The 18,001-nt window shown below is 46.0% G+C and overlaps 1 protein-coding gene across 3 annotated transcripts in view; it reads left to right on the forward strand.

Moving 5' to 3' along the window:
* Nucleotides 1-18,001, forward strand: part of HS6ST1 (heparan sulfate 6-O-sulfotransferase 1) — a 142,349-nt gene that overhangs the window by 43,900 nt on the left and 80,448 nt on the right. The window contains exon 1 of one of the 3 annotated variants that reach the window (XM_085512561.1): nt 10,895-10,943. The exons of the other annotated variants lie outside the window; for them this stretch is intronic. Within the exon in view, the coding sequence (XP_085368687.1) occupies nt 10,915-10,943 (29 nt within the window). The 5' untranslated portion in view covers nt 10,895-10,914. Of the gene's footprint in view, nt 1-10,894; nt 10,944-18,001 lie in introns of those variants that run through there. 3 annotated transcript variants of the gene reach the window in all.

Below are 18,001 nucleotides of genomic sequence, written 5' to 3' on the forward strand. Positions count from 1 at the left end.
TGCTCTGTGGCAGCCGGTCTGAGTACTCACAGTGCCAGCTACGCTAGAAATCAGTGCCAGAGGGAAAGGAAAAAGATCTATGGCTTCTATTAGTGGGGTGGTTAGGAAAAGCTCTACGTTATTAAAGAAAAGATATTTCCTTTTCAAAGATCAGGATCATCTGATCGCTGCCTGTTCCATATGTGGAGCAGCTGTGAGGAGCCGAGCACAGGAGGGAGAGGGAGCGGACAAAGGGAACCAGGCGTGCCTGACCCTGTGCTGGCTCCCATAACCCTGCTAAGGGCTGTGCATTGCAGACAGCAGGCAGAACATCTGGGCAGGAGACAGCTCTGAAGGGGCCGTGCATCATTTATGCCGTAGTAGCGCTGAAAAGACGTGATTATGTTATCTCTGTGCTGTGCTAGGTTCAGAACAAACCCTGTAATTAATGCCTGCCTCCACTTAAGCCTGTCATCTCATTCATGGGGGAGACAAACGGGCAGGGGCTGGGATGAAAAGAAGCAACATGCAGACAGCAGCAGCGGCTGCTTGCAGCTCAGTCCTTGCAGCTTTGATGCATGCTGGAGTGCTTGGGGGAGCACAGAAGGCTGGTATTAGAAAAACTGGTGAGTGTAGTCAGTCAGACACTGGGGTGAGTTTCCACTGTGGCCTGGTTCCTGTGTGACTGTGGGGTTGAGGGGTGGGAATGGGAAGATAACTGAGATTTGATGGCAGTGCCACACACTTAGTGAGATAAACATTTTGCTTTGCAATTAGGGAATGTACACTAATCTGCAGCAGCTTTTGCTCTATTAATAACCCATTAGCTGTTGCCTGTAGCACGTTCTCTAAACATCAGCACAGATTTGTGAACTTTCCCTCACTGTTTGGTGTGAACCAAAATAAGTGATGGCGAGAAGGATGGGAATGGAAGCTCCTTTAGAAAAGGTGAAATCTGTCCTCTAGATACAGAGAAGCAGCCCAGCAAGTTGCAGCCTCACATAGCAGTGTTGTCATTCCCACTGCATGTCACCTCATGCACTGCAGATCTCATGGCACCTAAGCCCACATGCTCTTTTCTTCAGCTTTTATAAATGGTGTGCAGAAAAGAGGCAGAGATATGACAGCTGTGCTGCTGATTGCGTTGTCATTGTGGGCCATTAGTCTCTGCCTGGCTTGGAGCCTTCCAGGTGAGCACCCTGCCATTGCTCTGCACCTGCCACAGCTGTAGCTGCATTGCTGCATTGCAGGATCCAGGCCTGAGTTGTGATGAGCCGGAGGAACGTGAGACTGCTGGTGAGCAGGGCAAGGACACGGGCCACTGAAGTGTCTGCCCACCTGTGGACATTTGGAGGCCCACGATTGATCAAGATGAGCTATTGAGTTTTTCGATGGGTCAATCGCACTGATTTTCCCTACTGTTTTTCCCTGTGTTTGCAGTGGCAGTCTGGGACTTGTATATCAAAGCTGTGTCTGGTCCAAGCGCACAGGAAGATTTGCTTTACCTGAAGTTGTGTGGCAGCATCAGCTGTACCCAGGCTGCTTTTGGGCAGCAGCTTGCTCCCGGCACCCAAGGGGCCCACTGCTGAGCAGGCATGGAGTGTGGGCTGTGCTGTAACTGAGGAGGCAGCCCAGGGCATCTTGTAGTCTGTACGCAGATTCCCTTATCTGATGACACTGCTTGCTGTCTGTCTATAGGCAGTTCATTGAGAATGGTGGTGATGTTAGCTCACAGGTTTCTGCAGAACTTGTTATCTGATGGCTGACAGAAGCCAGGCTTTCCCCGCAGTCTCCATTTGGACAGCAAACAGAGACAAGTCAGTGCGCTTCCCAGGACCCTGCCAGACCTGCACAGCCTCTCTGGCTTTCCCACCAGATGTGCCTGCACTGGGAACTGCGGTGAAATGCACCAAGGATGGAATTCATGCAATGGCTGAGCTAGATACCCACATGTAGAACGGGCAGGTCAGAGGAGGGGGGAGCTGTCTGCAGCCTGGTGAGATTGAGCAGGGTACCGAGGGTTGGTCAGAGGGAGGTGGTCGTTGTTGGAGCAGATTCCAACAAAGAGTCAATAACTTTTTCAGTAGCTTTCTCTGTCTTTTAATATTTTTGCTATATTTTAGTTCTCCTTTAAGATTTTCCTCTTTTTCTCTTTTCATTCTGTGGATTTCAGTGGAGCAGCTCATTTCTTTCAAGGAGTTGAAATAGTTCTTCTTCCGTTTCTGCTGCTTTAATACCAGCATTGCCCTTCCCACACTCACATTGCTTGGTGTTTTTTTCTCTGCAGACAGACAGCCTGAGTGTTTGAGCCAGGTCCAAATGTAAAATCAATGAAAGCTCATTGCTGCACATGTCACTGTATTACAGCTCAGCAAGAGGGAATCCAGTGGCCAGGAGCTCGCACCCAGCCTGTTATCAGGCATCCAACACGCTCCTTGGGTTTACAGCAGCACCTCAAAGCACAAAAGGCAAAGTGATGTTCTGCCAGTGCTAAGCTGCAGCGGAATTAGCTTTGCCTTAAGATGTCAATGTTTTACCATCAGGCCACAATGCTATCCTTTCTTCTTTCCATCTGAAAATCAAACAGACCAGACTTTGGAAATCTCTTCTGTAGCGATTTGACTCGTTGAGACAGGATATCTAAACAGATCATTCCTTAATTATTATTCTTATGTGCATGTTTGATGCCCCTTGACAGTTCCTTGGGGTTGTTGGGTTGGGCTGTTTTTGTGGGGTTTTTTTTGTGAGGTTTTTTTTTCCCTCTTTTAGCCTTCCAGCTTCTTTTCAGACAAGTAACGTAAGAAAAGAAAACAAAAACCATAAAAAAGACTTGCCCATGTTTGGATTTATTTCCATTCCTTAATTCCACATGCTTTATTTCTGAGTCATGGATCTCTCCTAAGAGATGGATTTGGAAGGTTGTGAACTTTGCAGCTTACTGGGAAATCCTCTTCCCTCACCAGCAGAGCCAGGATTTATTATCTTTCCCACAGTTATTTTCAAGAAGGAGAAAATATGTTTGGTGGGGAAGCTGGTTCTGGGCGGTGAGAATAGGGAGCTTCCAAAATGAGAACAGCCATAGAAGGCACTGTAGGAGCAAGGCTGAATTTGAGATGAAGTAGTCTTCTGTTTCTCTTCTCAATTCCCCAGATGCGAAGGGAGTTGTTTATTCAAGGAGATCTCTGCTTCTTGGAGCCTGTTTTTTGGCATTTGGGGCATTCTTCCCAAGAAATAGACCAGGAACACCAGCTTCAGGCACACACACTGCCCGAGGCGTTCCCTGTGACCAGCTCTTAGATACCCACTGCCCCGGCTTCAGCTCCGGGTGGTGACATGGTGCCTAGAAAATGGAGCATGAAGGATGAATGTCAATTACACAGCACAAGTTGAATAAGTAGGGTAGGGGGAGGTGGGTTTTTATGACACCATCTGCTTCCGTGATCTGGAGTCGCAAAGTAAAATCATGGCTCTGAGCTCTCTGCTATAGGTTAACAAAAGCCTTTAAATAGGGTAGCTAATGGGTCAAATGTATCTTCGCTTGTAAGGTTAAGACCCACAAGTCATCGTTTGTAGGAAGATGGGGGGTGGATTGGTCACTGGAGAGCAAAGATATTAAATTAAATGTGGTGAAGGAGCCACATGGGACCCCTTAATAGTTTCCGTGTATTATTTTTTCTTAATGAAATGCAAGTTAATGCAATCTCACCCTCCTGGCCTGCCAAACATCAACTCTGGCCTTTTGAAGGTTGTCATGTCACTGCTGCCTTATGAATGATTCCGTGCACCTTCCACTCTCCGCTGCCTTCTTGTCACTTCCAGCCCCCGGTTTTTGACGTAAACAAGGGATTATGTCAGTGGGAAGCTGGGACTGTCAGGCCTTTCAGTTTTGCTTCTCACCTCGTCGCTCTCTTACAACAAAAAATAAGAGGGGGTTGTACAGAGACCCAGTGGTGCATTAAAAAACAGGCAGCAAAAGTGGGGAGAAAACAAGTGTGGGATATGAAATATGGATGGGGTTTTGGGCCTCTGGAGTTTGTGCTCAGATAAACAGTGTTATGCAAGGTGGACCCAAGCAAGCCTACGCCCTGGTTCATTTGCTGATCAGAGCTCTGAGCATTGCTTTCTGGGAAGAGTAAGTGGAAATGGGTCAGGTGCAGCACACCAGGTTCATTTTGAGAGCTGTTTTAGGAAGGCTGAAAGAACCTGAATCTTAAATACGTCTTTCTAGTAAAACCAGAAACATGAAATGCCACCTCAGTTTTTATGCTGCTGCTGACCAATGGGCACCTGCTGGATGGAGTGCTGTGCATGTGTTACATCTCCTGTAACAGCTCGCTGCTGGTGTCCATTCAGATGCAGTGTTCCATCGACCTCCCCTAGATGTTGTCCTCTCCCTCCAGCTGTTCGGTGCTGGAGCTGCCATGTTCCCTGTTCTGACCTCAGTGCTTTTCAGTTCTAGAAAGAAAAGCGGATTTCTTTGCCCAAAAGCAGTCTCCTGCGTGTAGGGCTCTGGTGAGCGCCATGTATAATACGTGGGCAGGCAGGGAGTGGGAGATGGGGTTTGTTACCACCATGGTTTGTTTGTTGGGAAGGAGGCACAGAACTTAAACTCATCAAATCTCGGCAGTGCTGAGCTGGATGGGTTTTTCCTTTCTCTATAATCAGCCTTTGATTTCACTAAAAGATGATTATTTTGAAGTGAAATTGTTTTCATTCTGTTGGACGGTTTCTGAGGAATGAAAAGACTTTGGCTCCCTTTTCAAGGTATCTAATAGTGCTGCTGAAATAGGAGCTGTGCTCAGTGGGAGCACAAGGGCAGCTGCTTGGAAGTGATAAGCGACAGGAAAAGAAGAGTAAAGGTGACAACGCAGTCCAAAAGATTTTCCATTATCACATAAGTGTGTGTAGAAGAAGGTCAAATAATCTGTCAGTTCAAACTAAATGTGTCTGGAAATGAATGTAACCCAAGTGTCCCACTACATCAGGATCCATCGTGCCCCATGTTCTCCTGATTTACTGTGTTATATTAATTGTTTGGGTGCAAAATGCGTGCATTTACCTGGGTGAGTCCCTGCTGATTAGAAATTAATGGCTATTAACTGTGATATGCAGCGTCCAGTGAAGTTTGAAAAGATGAGCCCTGTAACAAGAGTAATTAGAAACCCATGGAAGAGGATTGGTGGACTGGGATGACTCCAACCCCTGCATGGTTCAGACATTGCTCAGCTGTAATTCTTGAGAGAACTGCTCAGAGTTTTCCCTTCCTTCGGGGCTGTGCTAATCAACATAATCTGCTTTATGCGGCAGGACTGGTAGTCTAATTGATGTGTCCATGTAAAAGAAAACTCTGATAGTGGAACAGAATTTTATACCCTACTTGGCATTTCAACAAAGAGGCATGAGACTGACTGGGCGTGAAATCCGAATTACCCCGCTGGGCAGCCATGGTGCTTCTCCCAGGGCATGGCCGTGCAGCGTGGGCATGCTTACACTGGTGAGCTCGCTGCTTCTTGAGGCAGGAAAGCTGTTGAATCTGGCACCGTTTTGAAACAAAAAGTGTCGGTGGGGGTGCAGAGATTGCTGTAGTCCAATCCTTCGAGTGCTCATCAGAAAGTGAAATGTCGCGTGCTGAAAGGACTCTATGTACGCTGCTGTGAATAGGCACATTTCAGTAAGCAAAGAGCTGCGTGGTGCAGTGCAGGGTTTTTGTGTGTAGAACCAGTGTGCAGAGAACCTCCTGGGACGCCTTCAGATGGGCTTGGAGCTCTCTGTGAAGGTGGATCCCAGGAGGCACTTACCTCTCTAGGAGGATTTTTGTCTCTTCTCCCACCTGCAGGAGTCCTTGGAGCAGCTGCAGAAGGCAGATTTCCATATCCCAACAGCGGACTCAGCTGCATCCCAGGAAGATCCATCTCCATATTTCTCCTTAGGGGAAGTTGCTTTGTTGACCGTGTGTGGAGCTACCAAGGGCTGCTCTTATCGGGATAATTAACGATGAAGAGATTTCTCCAGAGAGGCCTACAAAGCTGGGGACCCTCTGTTTGGTCCTGCTTTGGTAACTTAAAGGTGAAAGGTTGGGGGATTCATCACTTTGAGCATCCTCCCTTAGGAAAGAGAATCTCATGTAATTAAATAACTGTGCCCACAAGGTTTTCAGGGGTAACAAGCAGCAATTAAAACAAAAATAGAAGCTTCAGTAGAAATCATGGCCTGACCTGCAGCACTCCTGCCATAACCTGTTTGAGGCCTGTAAGTGTCCTCACAGTTGTGGCAAGGAAGTGGTATTGCAATGCCATACATGCTTTTTTCTTAGCATAGGTGGAGCTCAGTGCTGGGATGCATGCAAACCCCATCTTAAACCTATGAGCTTGTTTTGAAGCTAATCCATTTGTGCTTAATTTATGAACAGCTGGTCGATTTAAAGCGATTTTCGTCCTAGAGTAAACAAGAAGAACATTGACACAACCAGTAAACTATCCCGCCGTAAATTCTCTTTGCAATTGTTGCAGCTATCTGTTTGCATTAGATCTTAACTTCCTCAGAGCAAAACTAATCCTTCTTGATCCCATCATGAAGTCATGATCCTGTGTTTGATGTCACCATCTGTTGCCATAGAAGCAACTGTGATGTTGCAAATTAAACATTATGACTTCATGGCAAGATAAAAGCACGTCTTCAGCTGCTCGCAGAATTAGGAATATTTCCATGTATGAAAAACATACCAGTTTAGATTTTGTCTAAATAGAGTTCTTGGAAGGTTTGTGAACAAGGAGAGGCTGAATAATGTGCTGCGTAGAAGGGGAAAAACAAATCCCAGGGCTTGTCTCAAATGTGAGCTTTTAAAAGAGAAAAAACCTCTTGTACAAGTAGTTGTGCTTTGGCTGGGACTCTGTCTGTTAAAAGTCTGTATGGGTACAAACAAGATTGAAGTAGTTTAAAAGCAGAGCAGTGTGTTGTGTCCTGGTCAGCACAGCTATCTGCTGGCTGCAGAGCAGAGCCATGATCTCACCTGGCAGTGTGCAACAGCTGTTGAGAATGATGAGTTTAGTCACATAAATATCCAGCTGGGGATTATTAATCTGGAACTAGAATATGTTTGTTGGTTGTTTTGGGTCTTTTTTTCCTGAAGCATTTAAATCACTAAGGAAATTAAGCCTTGATCACAGTTGAGGTGTCTGACTCACTTAAGAAAAATGTTCCTTTTCATAAGTTAGAGGAATATTTTCTGCCTTCCCAGAGGTCAGGATGTGGACTTTTGACTCAGTGGTGAAGCAGAGGCATCACATTAGTAGTGTGGGAGGAGACGAGCAGTGGTGTGGATGCACTGCACAAGGGTGCAGACAACAGCAGCGAGCTGCTGGTATCCCTCGTGCTCCTACCAGCAGCAAGAGATTGCAGAGAATGCAAAGGAAAATGCAGGAGCTCTTGTTCTTCTTGTTAAGAAGTGAAACTGATGAGAAGTATGACTTTCTGTACAAACAGGGAGAGATCCTCCCTGAGACCCAGTGCAACCTCATGGGGGAGGCAAGGGTTTCTCAGTGAGAATCTGCCACGTGGGTTTGCTTGCCTTTCTGTTGAAGAATTCCATGCATCCTGGGGAGGAGCTGGGTTGTATTGTCCAGCCTGGTCCACTTCGGCGGCGTTGTTCCCTCTGATGTGTCTGCAGTTACTTTGTTTTACCACTGATTTCACTTCTGTGTGATAAGCACGCTGTTCTGATAAGGGGGTTGAAGGCAGCTGGGTTTACTCAGCTCACTTCTTGAAGGGAAGGCTCTGACTCGGGATGCTCTTGGCGTGTCTCTCTCCATCTCTGAATATATCTCCAAGGGAAACAAAAGTCAAAAATAACATCTAGGGACCCCCAGCAGAATTAGGTTCACTTTAAGCATGACACACGCTCTATATCCCTGGGGCAGGCACTTCATTTTCTAGTGTTTCAGATTTCTGTGACACAATGATTGATTTTGTAGAGGTGAAGTTGCCTCAGTCATTAGTTAAAAAGCCCGATAAAGCTGCACGAAGATATTAAGTTGTTATCAATCATCAGCATCTTTTTGTTCTCCCCCAGCCTCTACCCCAGCTCTCAAAGGAAGAAGAGCGGCAGGCCGGAGGCTCGGGCTCCCTTTCAGCCTGTCAAGGCTTTATTAGATGCCAGCTCTCTTGCTGTTGAAACCCCAGTTAGCAGCAGATGATTAATGGGAGCATGTATTGAGGCCATGCTGGGCTCCTGCTGGCCGTCAGCATCCCACATTCCGGCCTGGGGCTGCCCTGGTCCTCAGCCTTGCCCTTGCTCCCTGCCTGGCTTCTCCTGCTTGGTGCAACCCCTGCCCTGTCAGCCCTGCTCCTGCCTGCAGTGCAAACCCACGGTGGTTTCAGGGTGTTTGTTTCCTTTTCTCCCTTTCCTGTTCCCATCCCTCCAGTTGGATCTATCTGGTTGGTGGAAATCTCTCCAGCTCGTGAATGGCAGCTCAAATCCTCCTGGGATCTGTGGAGATGCCCGAAGCAGACACAATTGATTCCTGCCTTAAATGCATAGGGCTCTCCCATTTTATTCTTCATTTCCCTCAGCCACAGAGGTATTTCTGCAGACTTACAGCGCTCCCTTTACCATTGGTACTGCTTGTGTCCCAGGTGCTGGCTTTGCCATTCTGAATGTATGTCTGCCAGAACTCAGAGATGTGGAGAAATGGCGCCCAGGTAGGGGCAAGGAGACAGGGGGAACTTTCTTAGTGGCATTCCAACCTGAAGGACTTCCCTGAGGTGGCACCTTCAGATATTATTCCCATTAGTTTGTTTTAACTGCCTTTTGGGCCTCTGTGCATCTCAGCATTTATTGGATGCTGTGAAGATAGGGTTTGTAGTTTAACTAGCTACGATGTGGAGAGCCACTTCCTGAAATGCTTTGTCTTTCCTGCCTTCGTATGCCATTATCAGCAGACTTGGTGTCATTGGTCACCTGTGCTTGTGCAGCCTTAGGTGCACACTGGCCTGTTATCGGTAGCTGTTCAAAAGTAAGGCTGATCAGTAGCTTATTGCTAAAGGTGATAGTTTTTTAAAGAGCACCAGTGTTTGCTGTGGACTGAACTCCTTTTCAAGCCTGATTTAAGCAAACTTGATGCGAATTCACCAATAGTTTGGTTAAACAGTTATTTAGAAATTGCTCCTTTGAATTATTTTCTCTTTGGAACTGGCTGTGAGTGATTGGCCTTAATAAGGAAGGTGGTGGTGTTGCTTTGTCCTGATTGCATGATTTACATTTCTAAGGGGAGGAAATGAACAAGGGAGAGTAATGGGCATCAAGGTAATAATGGGAGAGTAATGGGCATCGAGGTAATAATGGGGACCGTTGTTCTTGCAGGAGCACCCTTTGGGCTCTGGAGAAAGCAGCTCCATCCCTAACGTTTATGGAAATGAACAAACAAACCCCAATTCATGCATAGTGATAAGGCGGAGAACGTTGTGTGTAACAGCTGTTTGGTGAGAAGCAGCATGGAAAGCTGTGCCTTGAAGGGCTCACCCCTGCGTGTGTGTGATGCTTCTGTTAGAACACAAACCATTCTCGTTACAAAGCACGTGTTAGCATTCACTGAAGTGCTGTCTGCAGAAGTGCACAGAGCATGTCTGCCTGCACGCAGCACCGCTGGTCTCGGCAGCATGTAGACCTCAATGCAGGCTCATTGGGGTGATGTTCATAATGCAAGGAGGAGGCTTTGTAGAATAGGTGCTGTCTCTAGCTCGTGGGGTAATTGTCAAGTGCCAGCCCTGCATAACAGAACCCCAGCTGCAGGAACTGACACAGCTCGTGGTGCTGGTGATGCCCAAGGGTGGAGATAGGGAAAGACAGTCCAGGATGGGTTATAAGGAATGACACGACTCTGAATAAGCAATGGGATTTTCGTTATTGGAACCAGGTTTAGTTCTCATTGCTGCAAGCGAGCACCTTTTCAGTGCAGTACGAGCTTAAGAAATGGTGAGCAAATGTGACTTCAACATGCCAGTTTCCTTTAAGAGCACTGTGAACGATGACAGACGTGGGTGGATGTCGGTGTGGTTACATGCCCATCTGCCACCTTAACGTACCTTTCCCAGAGGGTGCTGCAGTGGGGCCCTCCACAGCATCCTTCCTCTTCATCACAGTGGGTGTCAGAGCGTGGGGTGGCAGGGAGCACTCCTGCTGTCACACCACAGAGCTGCATTGGCAGCAGCAGTGTGCAAGTCACGCTTGTACTTTGCATTTGTGAACTGGCACGTTGCTTATTTTCTGTTTGACTGGGTGATATTGTGTGTTTTTTTTCAGCTGCCATCTTATTTTATATATGTATAGGGGAAACTTGCAGAAGTTTGGTCCATAGCAGGTAGTTTCAAGAACAAGAGAACCAGCTGCTGTCTTCCCCCAGCCCAGTCAGTTCTGCGGTGCAGCTCAAGCCTGTTACCTCCCCATGTAATCTGCTCATTTCCCTTGTCAGGAGGCACACACAGCGCTGTATTTACAGCCAGGGGATTAGGCTGGCAGTGCTCCAGCCCTGCTGGGATGGCCGCAGCCAGCCTGCTTCAGCTGAGCCTGTCAGCGCTGATTGATTTTCATGGTTGACAGCATTTGAAATGCTCTCAGATTGTGATTTCTCACTGGGCTTGATCTGGGGGAGGTATTTTTATTATCATTATTAATAGCAGAAATAGTATTATCTGGATACTTACACAGATAGAGATTATGGGCACAGACTGGCACAAGCAGTTGGTGTTGAGCTCCATGCGGACAAGGAATAATCCCATCAAGGCTTGCTTCGAAAATGTAGCTGGGCTGCAGCACTTGGAAAGCAAATTAGAATTCACCATATGTTTTCCTAAGTCTTACTTTTTTGTTGTTACTGTCAGTAGCTGGTAATAATGTTGGAATTTGTATTTTCTAGGCTATATTTTTAAGGTAACGAGTAGATGGAACAAAATGTACATCAGTCTCAAAGGTGAGTATTGTAGTGAGGTTTCATGGAACTGGCTTTGAGCTGCTTCTGATCTGCAGGACGAGTTGCAGGGTGTCCTTGGAAGGCATAGCTCTGGGCTCTGATCATGAGCATGAATTGTTGGCTTTGTCCCTACTTCACTGCCTGGAGTTTGGAGGAGCTGTGAGCTCTGGTAGGGATGAGCTTTTTTCCATTATTGAGGATGAGATGGAACAAGATTTCTAGTACTGCTTTGTCTGTCTTTGCTACTCTCTCTCCTGAATGTATGGTTAACTGCTCCATGGAGAAGTGGTGTCCTGGGTTTTGTGTGACACCTAGGGATGGGTTTGGGAAGGAATGTCCTTAGAGTTTTTTCACAAGTTTACAGTCAGTGTCCTTTGCTGTGCTCTCAGCATTGTCTGCCATGGCAGGGGAGTGTGTTCCAGCTGCACCTCTGTTTGCACAGCTGGATGCAAGTCACTTTTCCTCACCTGATCCTCAGCACCTTTTAACCATCTGGTTCACAACTGTCAGCAAAAAGCTTCCAGCAAAGAGCTGCCAGCTTCCATCTCCTGCAAATGTGCTCTGTAGGCCTCAGGCAGTCCCAGTGAAGGAGCTTGCTGGCTTGTACCTTTGTTGTATGCCACCCTAGGAAGTGCTGCACAGAGCAGATGAGCTCCAGCAAAACGTAGAGCTTATCCTGCAATCCCTTCAAACATGGCAACCCCATCTGTATGTACCTTCAAAGTATTCAAGTGATGTCTGCAGGTTGGTGGGTTGCTCACCAGCAGCCCCTCCAGGTGCCAGAGAGGCAAAGCACAGCCTGATCTCTTGCTTTGAGTCTTGTCCATCCTGGATCATCTCTTCAGACACACAGGTACAGGGTTTTTTAGCTGCCCATTTCTGCTGCTTCTTTGGAGCAAGCAGGATGTTTGTTTTACTCTCCTGTCACTGTGAGATGTCACTTGATGTGACAGGTGTCTGTCAAGCTTCTTTTGCAGGTACTGGCTGTTGGAAGCAGCAGTTACCTGCTGAAGCCTCCAACCCGCTCCCTGCTCCAGCCCTTCCCCACGTCTTATTAAAAGAACTGCTTATGCCGGTTCAATTTCTCTCTAAGTTATATGATTTTCAACAGCAACAAATAAAAGGTGGAAAGCATTGGGCCAGCACAAGAATAGCACTAAGGTTTATTTTTTAAAGTGTGGAGAGTCTGTCAGTTATGATCTATGAAGACAACATATCCTAGTGCTTTGGCATTAGCTTTGTTGCTGTGAGAGATAACAATGAAAAACATACATGCAAAAAGCCCAGAGGACGTCTGTTAATAGCGTTGCTCTGAAAAACAGTCTGATCTTTGTGGGAAATACATTACTCAAGGAAAGAGGAAATCACAGTGGCTAATGAGAGGAAACTTCAGAGTTGAATCAGTCTTCTCATCTTTGTTCGAAGGGATCCCTCCTTAGTCAGAGTAAAAGGTCTTTTTAAGTTCAAGGATGAGGTGTCCTGCTGTTCGTGCAACCATATTTTTCCTACAGTACAAAACGTAAGGAAAATTGAATCCTTAGGAACATCTTAGATTAAGGCTACAGTCCTCGGGATTTACATGTAATCTGTGCCCTGTATCACTCCAAGGGTCAAATTAGTGATAAGGCTGTGTCCTTACTGCACTTCAGTAGACATCTCCTATAGTGCTTACTGACCAAGAACAAGAACCCATTCTGTAAGTCATTGTATAAAGGCACATGGGAGTTGATATCACCAGGAAGTACCTTCCCTAAAGTTAATCTTTCTTATTGAGCTTCCCCAGCACTGATTAATACTGATTTTGGTGGGTTGTTTTGGTGTTTTTTTGCCTACAGATGACATGGTCATATCAGATAGTGGTAATCATGCAGGGAGACTTCTCAGTTGGCTGCCCATAAGGTACGCAGCTGTGTTCCCTGCAGTTCCAGTTCTTTCTTTAAAGGCCAGCAAGAGCACTACTGAACTCGAAGGGACTTCATCACTTGGAACACGGAGTCTGAGCACAGTAGCGTGTCTGTGTGGTGGAAAGCTCGTGTAAGAGTGTTTGTCTGCCATTTATGCTTCCCATTGCTGTAGTTTGTGACAGGATGCTCACTCTCTTAGTTCTGTGTTCCTTTAATCATCTCTTTTAGAGGAGATTTTGTAAAATTTTCCCAGAAAATGCAGAAAAGTTGTATCCTCTTTGTGCTTATTTACCTGCATTCAGATAATACTGTTCAGAGTAAAGTATTGTGGTATTAAACCCAAAGACTACGTATGAATTGCAGCTATAAAAGCAGATTACAATACGCACGCTTATATCGGCTTAGTATCTACAAGCTGTCACACAGGTTGGTGCTAAGACATAACCACAGAGTTGCTCTGTACTCACCACTTCTGTATGTCATGGGAACTCAGCACAGGAGACCAAGAGATAATTTTATCTTTAGGCTCTGCCTAAGCTCCGTTGTGAATATAGAACTGTGGAGGTCATCAGAACCAACATGAAGAATACTGCTTAAAATACTGGGCTCCCAGTGGGCACCGCAAGTGGTCTGTCAGCCTTGTCTTGACATGGGTGGCTAATAAAGAACGTACATGCATTACTCCACTCATCTAGGCACCTGATGTGGGGGTGTATCACTTGGGTTTGACTTGGCTGGAGGTGGCTGGAGGATGCTGTGTTGTCCTGGAGGAGAAGCACAGAGAGGTGAATGTGCTGTGTGTGCTGCCAGTGCTTTGGTCCTAATGAGCAGCACAACCACAGGCAGCCAGCACGTGGGGTTTGCACACAGGGAATCCTGCCAGAGAAATCCCATTGTTTTGTTTGCTAATTTACAAAATTAGTGGCTGAGAGGAATGCAGTTTGGAGACAAGCATGTGCAGGAAGGAGATTGATTTATGGAGACAGAAGAGGAAGTGAAGGAAGCAGGAAACGAAGGAATCTTGGGAGGAAGGAAGGGAGGCAGCCTAGCAGTGAAATCAGGGCAGCTATTGGGTAGTTCTCCCGATATGAAAGCTTAATATTTATTGCGCAGCAATGAGCGGATCTATAATGGGAGAGACATGAACGCTGCAAACTCATTTTCCTTGTTTTTGGAGTAGCTGTTGTTTTGCAAAGCTTCTTTTTTCCCTCGTGTTTTTGCCAGCAAACTTTTAACCTGTGTCATGTCACTGACCTGAAAAACAGGAGATGTTTTTGTTGATCAGAACCTGTTCCATCCGTCCTGCCAAAACAAGCACCAGCCTCATGGGGTGACAGTTTTCTCGCTGCTCTGTTTATGCAGTGTGCAGGGTGAAGTGCAAGGCTGGTGGTGGGCTGCGTCAGAGCGTTCTTAGCCCGAGATGATGTTTCAGTCATGACCAGAACAGATATTAGTCTTGAAGAAGTTACAGTAAAACTCACCCAGGGAACAAAAGGCAGGAGCTGCCTGGCCTAACTGTGAACTTAGCAAGCCCAAACCTTGCCTTCCTGCGGAACTGCAGCCAGGTGCATTGCTAACACGCCTCCGGGTGCTCTCTGTTACAACATGACTGCAAGGGCTGCAATGAAAAGTGAGTCCGGATTTCTTTCATCCCATGGCCTGCCCTTTGAGTTAGGCAATATGGATATTTTCCTAATCACCCGTAGTATTTAACTAGCTGAACACCTGGCCCTGAAGGTACTGCTGAAGCTGTGCTTTAACATTCAGGGTGAAACATTTTAATACGCCTTACCTCTGAAAATGAGGTCTTCAGTTTTGAGTTAGATAAGTATGCTACAACTTACTGCTTCACTTCCATGCTTCTTTGATTTGGGATTGGTTGTTTTTTGTTTGTTTGTTTTTTGGTTTTTGGGTTTTTTTTGTTTTTTTTTTTTTGCTGTTTATCATAGAATTATAGATTTACAGAATGGCCTGGGTTGAAAAGGACCACAGTGATCATCTAGTTTCACCCCCCTGCCGTGTTCAGGGTCACCAGCCACCAGCCCAGTTTATCTTCTTTTAGCTGTAGAAACTATTCAAAGATGCAGCCTTCATTAGATGAGCTTTTGTTGCTTGTTTTCCTCAGTGCACAAGAAATGGTCAGACTGCAGGCTTCGTTACTCGACTGCTGAGCTAAAGTTGCAGAGAGTTTTCATTGCAGCTGAGTAGAGCAGATGACACGTTAGAATAGCCTGCATTTGTTCACATGTCTTTTTTTAGGCATCTGAGAGACTATTGAAATAGCAGCAGTGCTGTAATGATCTAAGTCTAAAGGGTGTATGAGTTTCAAAGACAGAGATGGTATCTTGTGTTACCCTGATACGCGTGGGGAAGCAGGACGGGCTTTTGATGGCAGCTATTTAATTAGCTGAAACATCAGAGCACATTCCTTATCTGTATGGCACGGAGATCCTGTTTTCTGCCATTTTCATGATTCACTAGGTCTTTAAATACTCCTGTTAAAGAGTATTTAAATCGCGTAGCCAGAAGGTGAGTGTGAAGAACAGGCTCCTAAACTTGGGAGATATCTGCAAGCTTTCTTCACGTCAGCATGTATACTTGGAGTGTTACCAGATAAACTAGTTGAAATTCAGCAGTCTTTAGTGTTCTGGGGTGCTGCCGCAGTGAGCTCATTGCCGGCTGACGGGTGGACCTGGTGAGAACAGCGTAGCATGCAGGGAAAAGAAGCTGCTCACTGCAGGGAGCTCTGGGATGGATGTGTGCCTGTGCTTTGGGTGGGATGCTGGCTGGGTCAGCTGCCGGCGTGGCAGTGGGACGTGTAGCACATTCCTACCTTGGAAATCCACTTTGGCTGCATCTCCTTGTTATTACGAGGACCCTCAGGGACAGATCGATGGCAGGAAAGAGATGCTGTCTGCTAAAATAATGGCACCATCAGCAGCAATTTGTAATGAGAATGTTGTGCTTTTTCTTTTCAAATTCAGTTACTTCTAGAAGCAGCACTGAATGGAAGAGAACTTCGGAGTGTGGGATTTGGGGATTTCTGTGTTTTGCTGTTTTTTTTTTCTTTGTTTGTTTTAAATAATATGGAAGCAGTCATATTTCACCACATACGTTCATTTTGCGCTTGGTTTCTATATCTGGATGGCATATAAATACTGCATCCCAGAAGGTCCCATTTCAACTAGCAAATTGAGTTGGTTTGCTGCCTTTGAGATGAGCATTACAGTAAGAAAAAAGTATACATTAGTTAAGACAGTCTAAACTGAGTGAAATCCCCAAGCACCTCACTCTTCACACCATGTAACACCAACCATTTGAAACCAGTCTGTCCCTAGAAACAAGGTTATCGAGGAAGCCTTGTTGTCTGTGTTAGCCTTTCTGGGCTTGTACTTTTCTTTCCATCCTAAAACCCTCTTTTCCTGCTGTGTAAACTATCAGTACCAACAGCAGAACTGGCAGACTGTGAAAAACCAGCAGCTCTGGAGTGCACCATACCCAGAATTAACAGGTGTGTGATAAGCTCTATGTAAGCTCCTGTCACAGTCTCTAGCTGGCACTGCAGTAGCGCATCACAGCATGGTTGGTCTTCTGTTGGGTTTCTGCAATTTTTTCTTACTTTGGGCAAAATTCAAACAAAAAAAAAGGCAAGTTGGCTAATGTAATTGTGGTCCTATATGTCATGTTTTGTGGTATCTCTTTGTCCTCTCTTGTCATCTTCCCTGCTTGCTTGCTTACAGCAGGGGTAGGATAAAGGGAGAAAGACTTCTGCCAGCCTGAGCCTGTGAAACCAGCCTTCATGAAAAGCAGAAGTTGGCGAGAATCGCTGCCCTCTCCCCAGTCTGTGTTAGCAGTGATAGTAGAAGATAAAGTCCATCTCACTCCAAACAAAAAGGAAAATGCTCTAGTGAACTCTTTCCTTTAATCTGTTTCACACAAAAGTCACTTTGGTCTGGTGAAATGCATTTCTGCCAAAGGGTCTTTCTCAAGACCTTTCCCTCATGTTTCTGTCAGTCAGGGCCTTGGAGGGGATTTCATTGAAAGCCCTTGGCTTTGAGACTGGGTGGTAAGGCACAAGATCTCTTCTAGCATCTCTGTGCTCATCAGACAGCTTCAAAACTAGCATCCTTAAGGGATGACAGGCAAAATGTCAGCAAATCTCAGCTAGGCAAAGTTGCCTTTTCTAAAGCAAACCAGCACACATCAAATGGAAAGTATCAGATTGAAGTCCTTCATTTAGGATGCCTGCTCCAGACTTAGCGTTACTCAGCATGGCATGATTTCCTGAGCTAAGCCATGCCCGGCCTGGTGTTGCTGCAGTTCCTCCTCTTCTTTCTCAGTTCCCTTGGAGCTTCAGGAGGAAGTTCTGGTTGTCTCCAAGTAGGGTCTTTCAGTCACGGCCTCATTTGATTGTTGGTGTGCTGCTCAGGAGGCTTTCTGTAAGTAGCACTCATCTGTTGGTCTTCCAACTTGGAGTTCGGAAGACTGAGAAAAACGTGATGCATAATGATGAAAAGCAAGTGTAGCAGAAATACTAAGTCAGGGCCTGAAGCAGTGATGGAGCACCTGGTGAAGGGCAGCGCCAACCCAGGGGAGCTCAGGTGCATGCAATGTACTGAGTGAGCAGAAGGGGTGGAGCCAGGATCGACCCCTTCCCAGCCCTCAATTGAAGGCTGGCAGTGGAGGTGCAGGTGTGTTGTTGGAGAGCCTATCTGAGATCTTCAAGAGTAAGTAGGTTTTTCCCTTTTTTCTGTGTTTGCAGCTGTTGTATTTGGGCTTATCCTTGCTTGTTGCAGCCTAGGGCTTGGTTATTGCTGTGCTTTCTATCTCACTATATCACATTTCAGCAAGCAAATCAAATATTCCTTGTATCTGTTAGTGGCTTTCTAATAGTCTCAGTCTTTCTAATGTTGTGACATTAGGCAGCTATAATGCATGTATTCCAATATCTATCATATACCAATGATAGGAAGGTAATTTACAGTGAAGCATCCGGAGTGTTTTGGTGCTTCCCAGGTGTGGCTCTTTGTGATCACATACTGTGTCTGTACCATGCCTGATGCAGTCAGATCAGTACAGGTCCATGGGAAGTTGTTCAGCACTGTTCTTGAACCACAGTCATAATTCTGGTGTCAGCAACGACTATGTTATATT

Source organism: Coturnix japonica, chromosome 12 (assembly GCF_054131305.1).
Source record: "Coturnix japonica strain WE chromosome 12, WE-NBRP24, whole genome shotgun sequence".
NCBI lineage: Eukaryota > Metazoa > Chordata > Aves > Galliformes > Phasianidae > Coturnix > Coturnix japonica.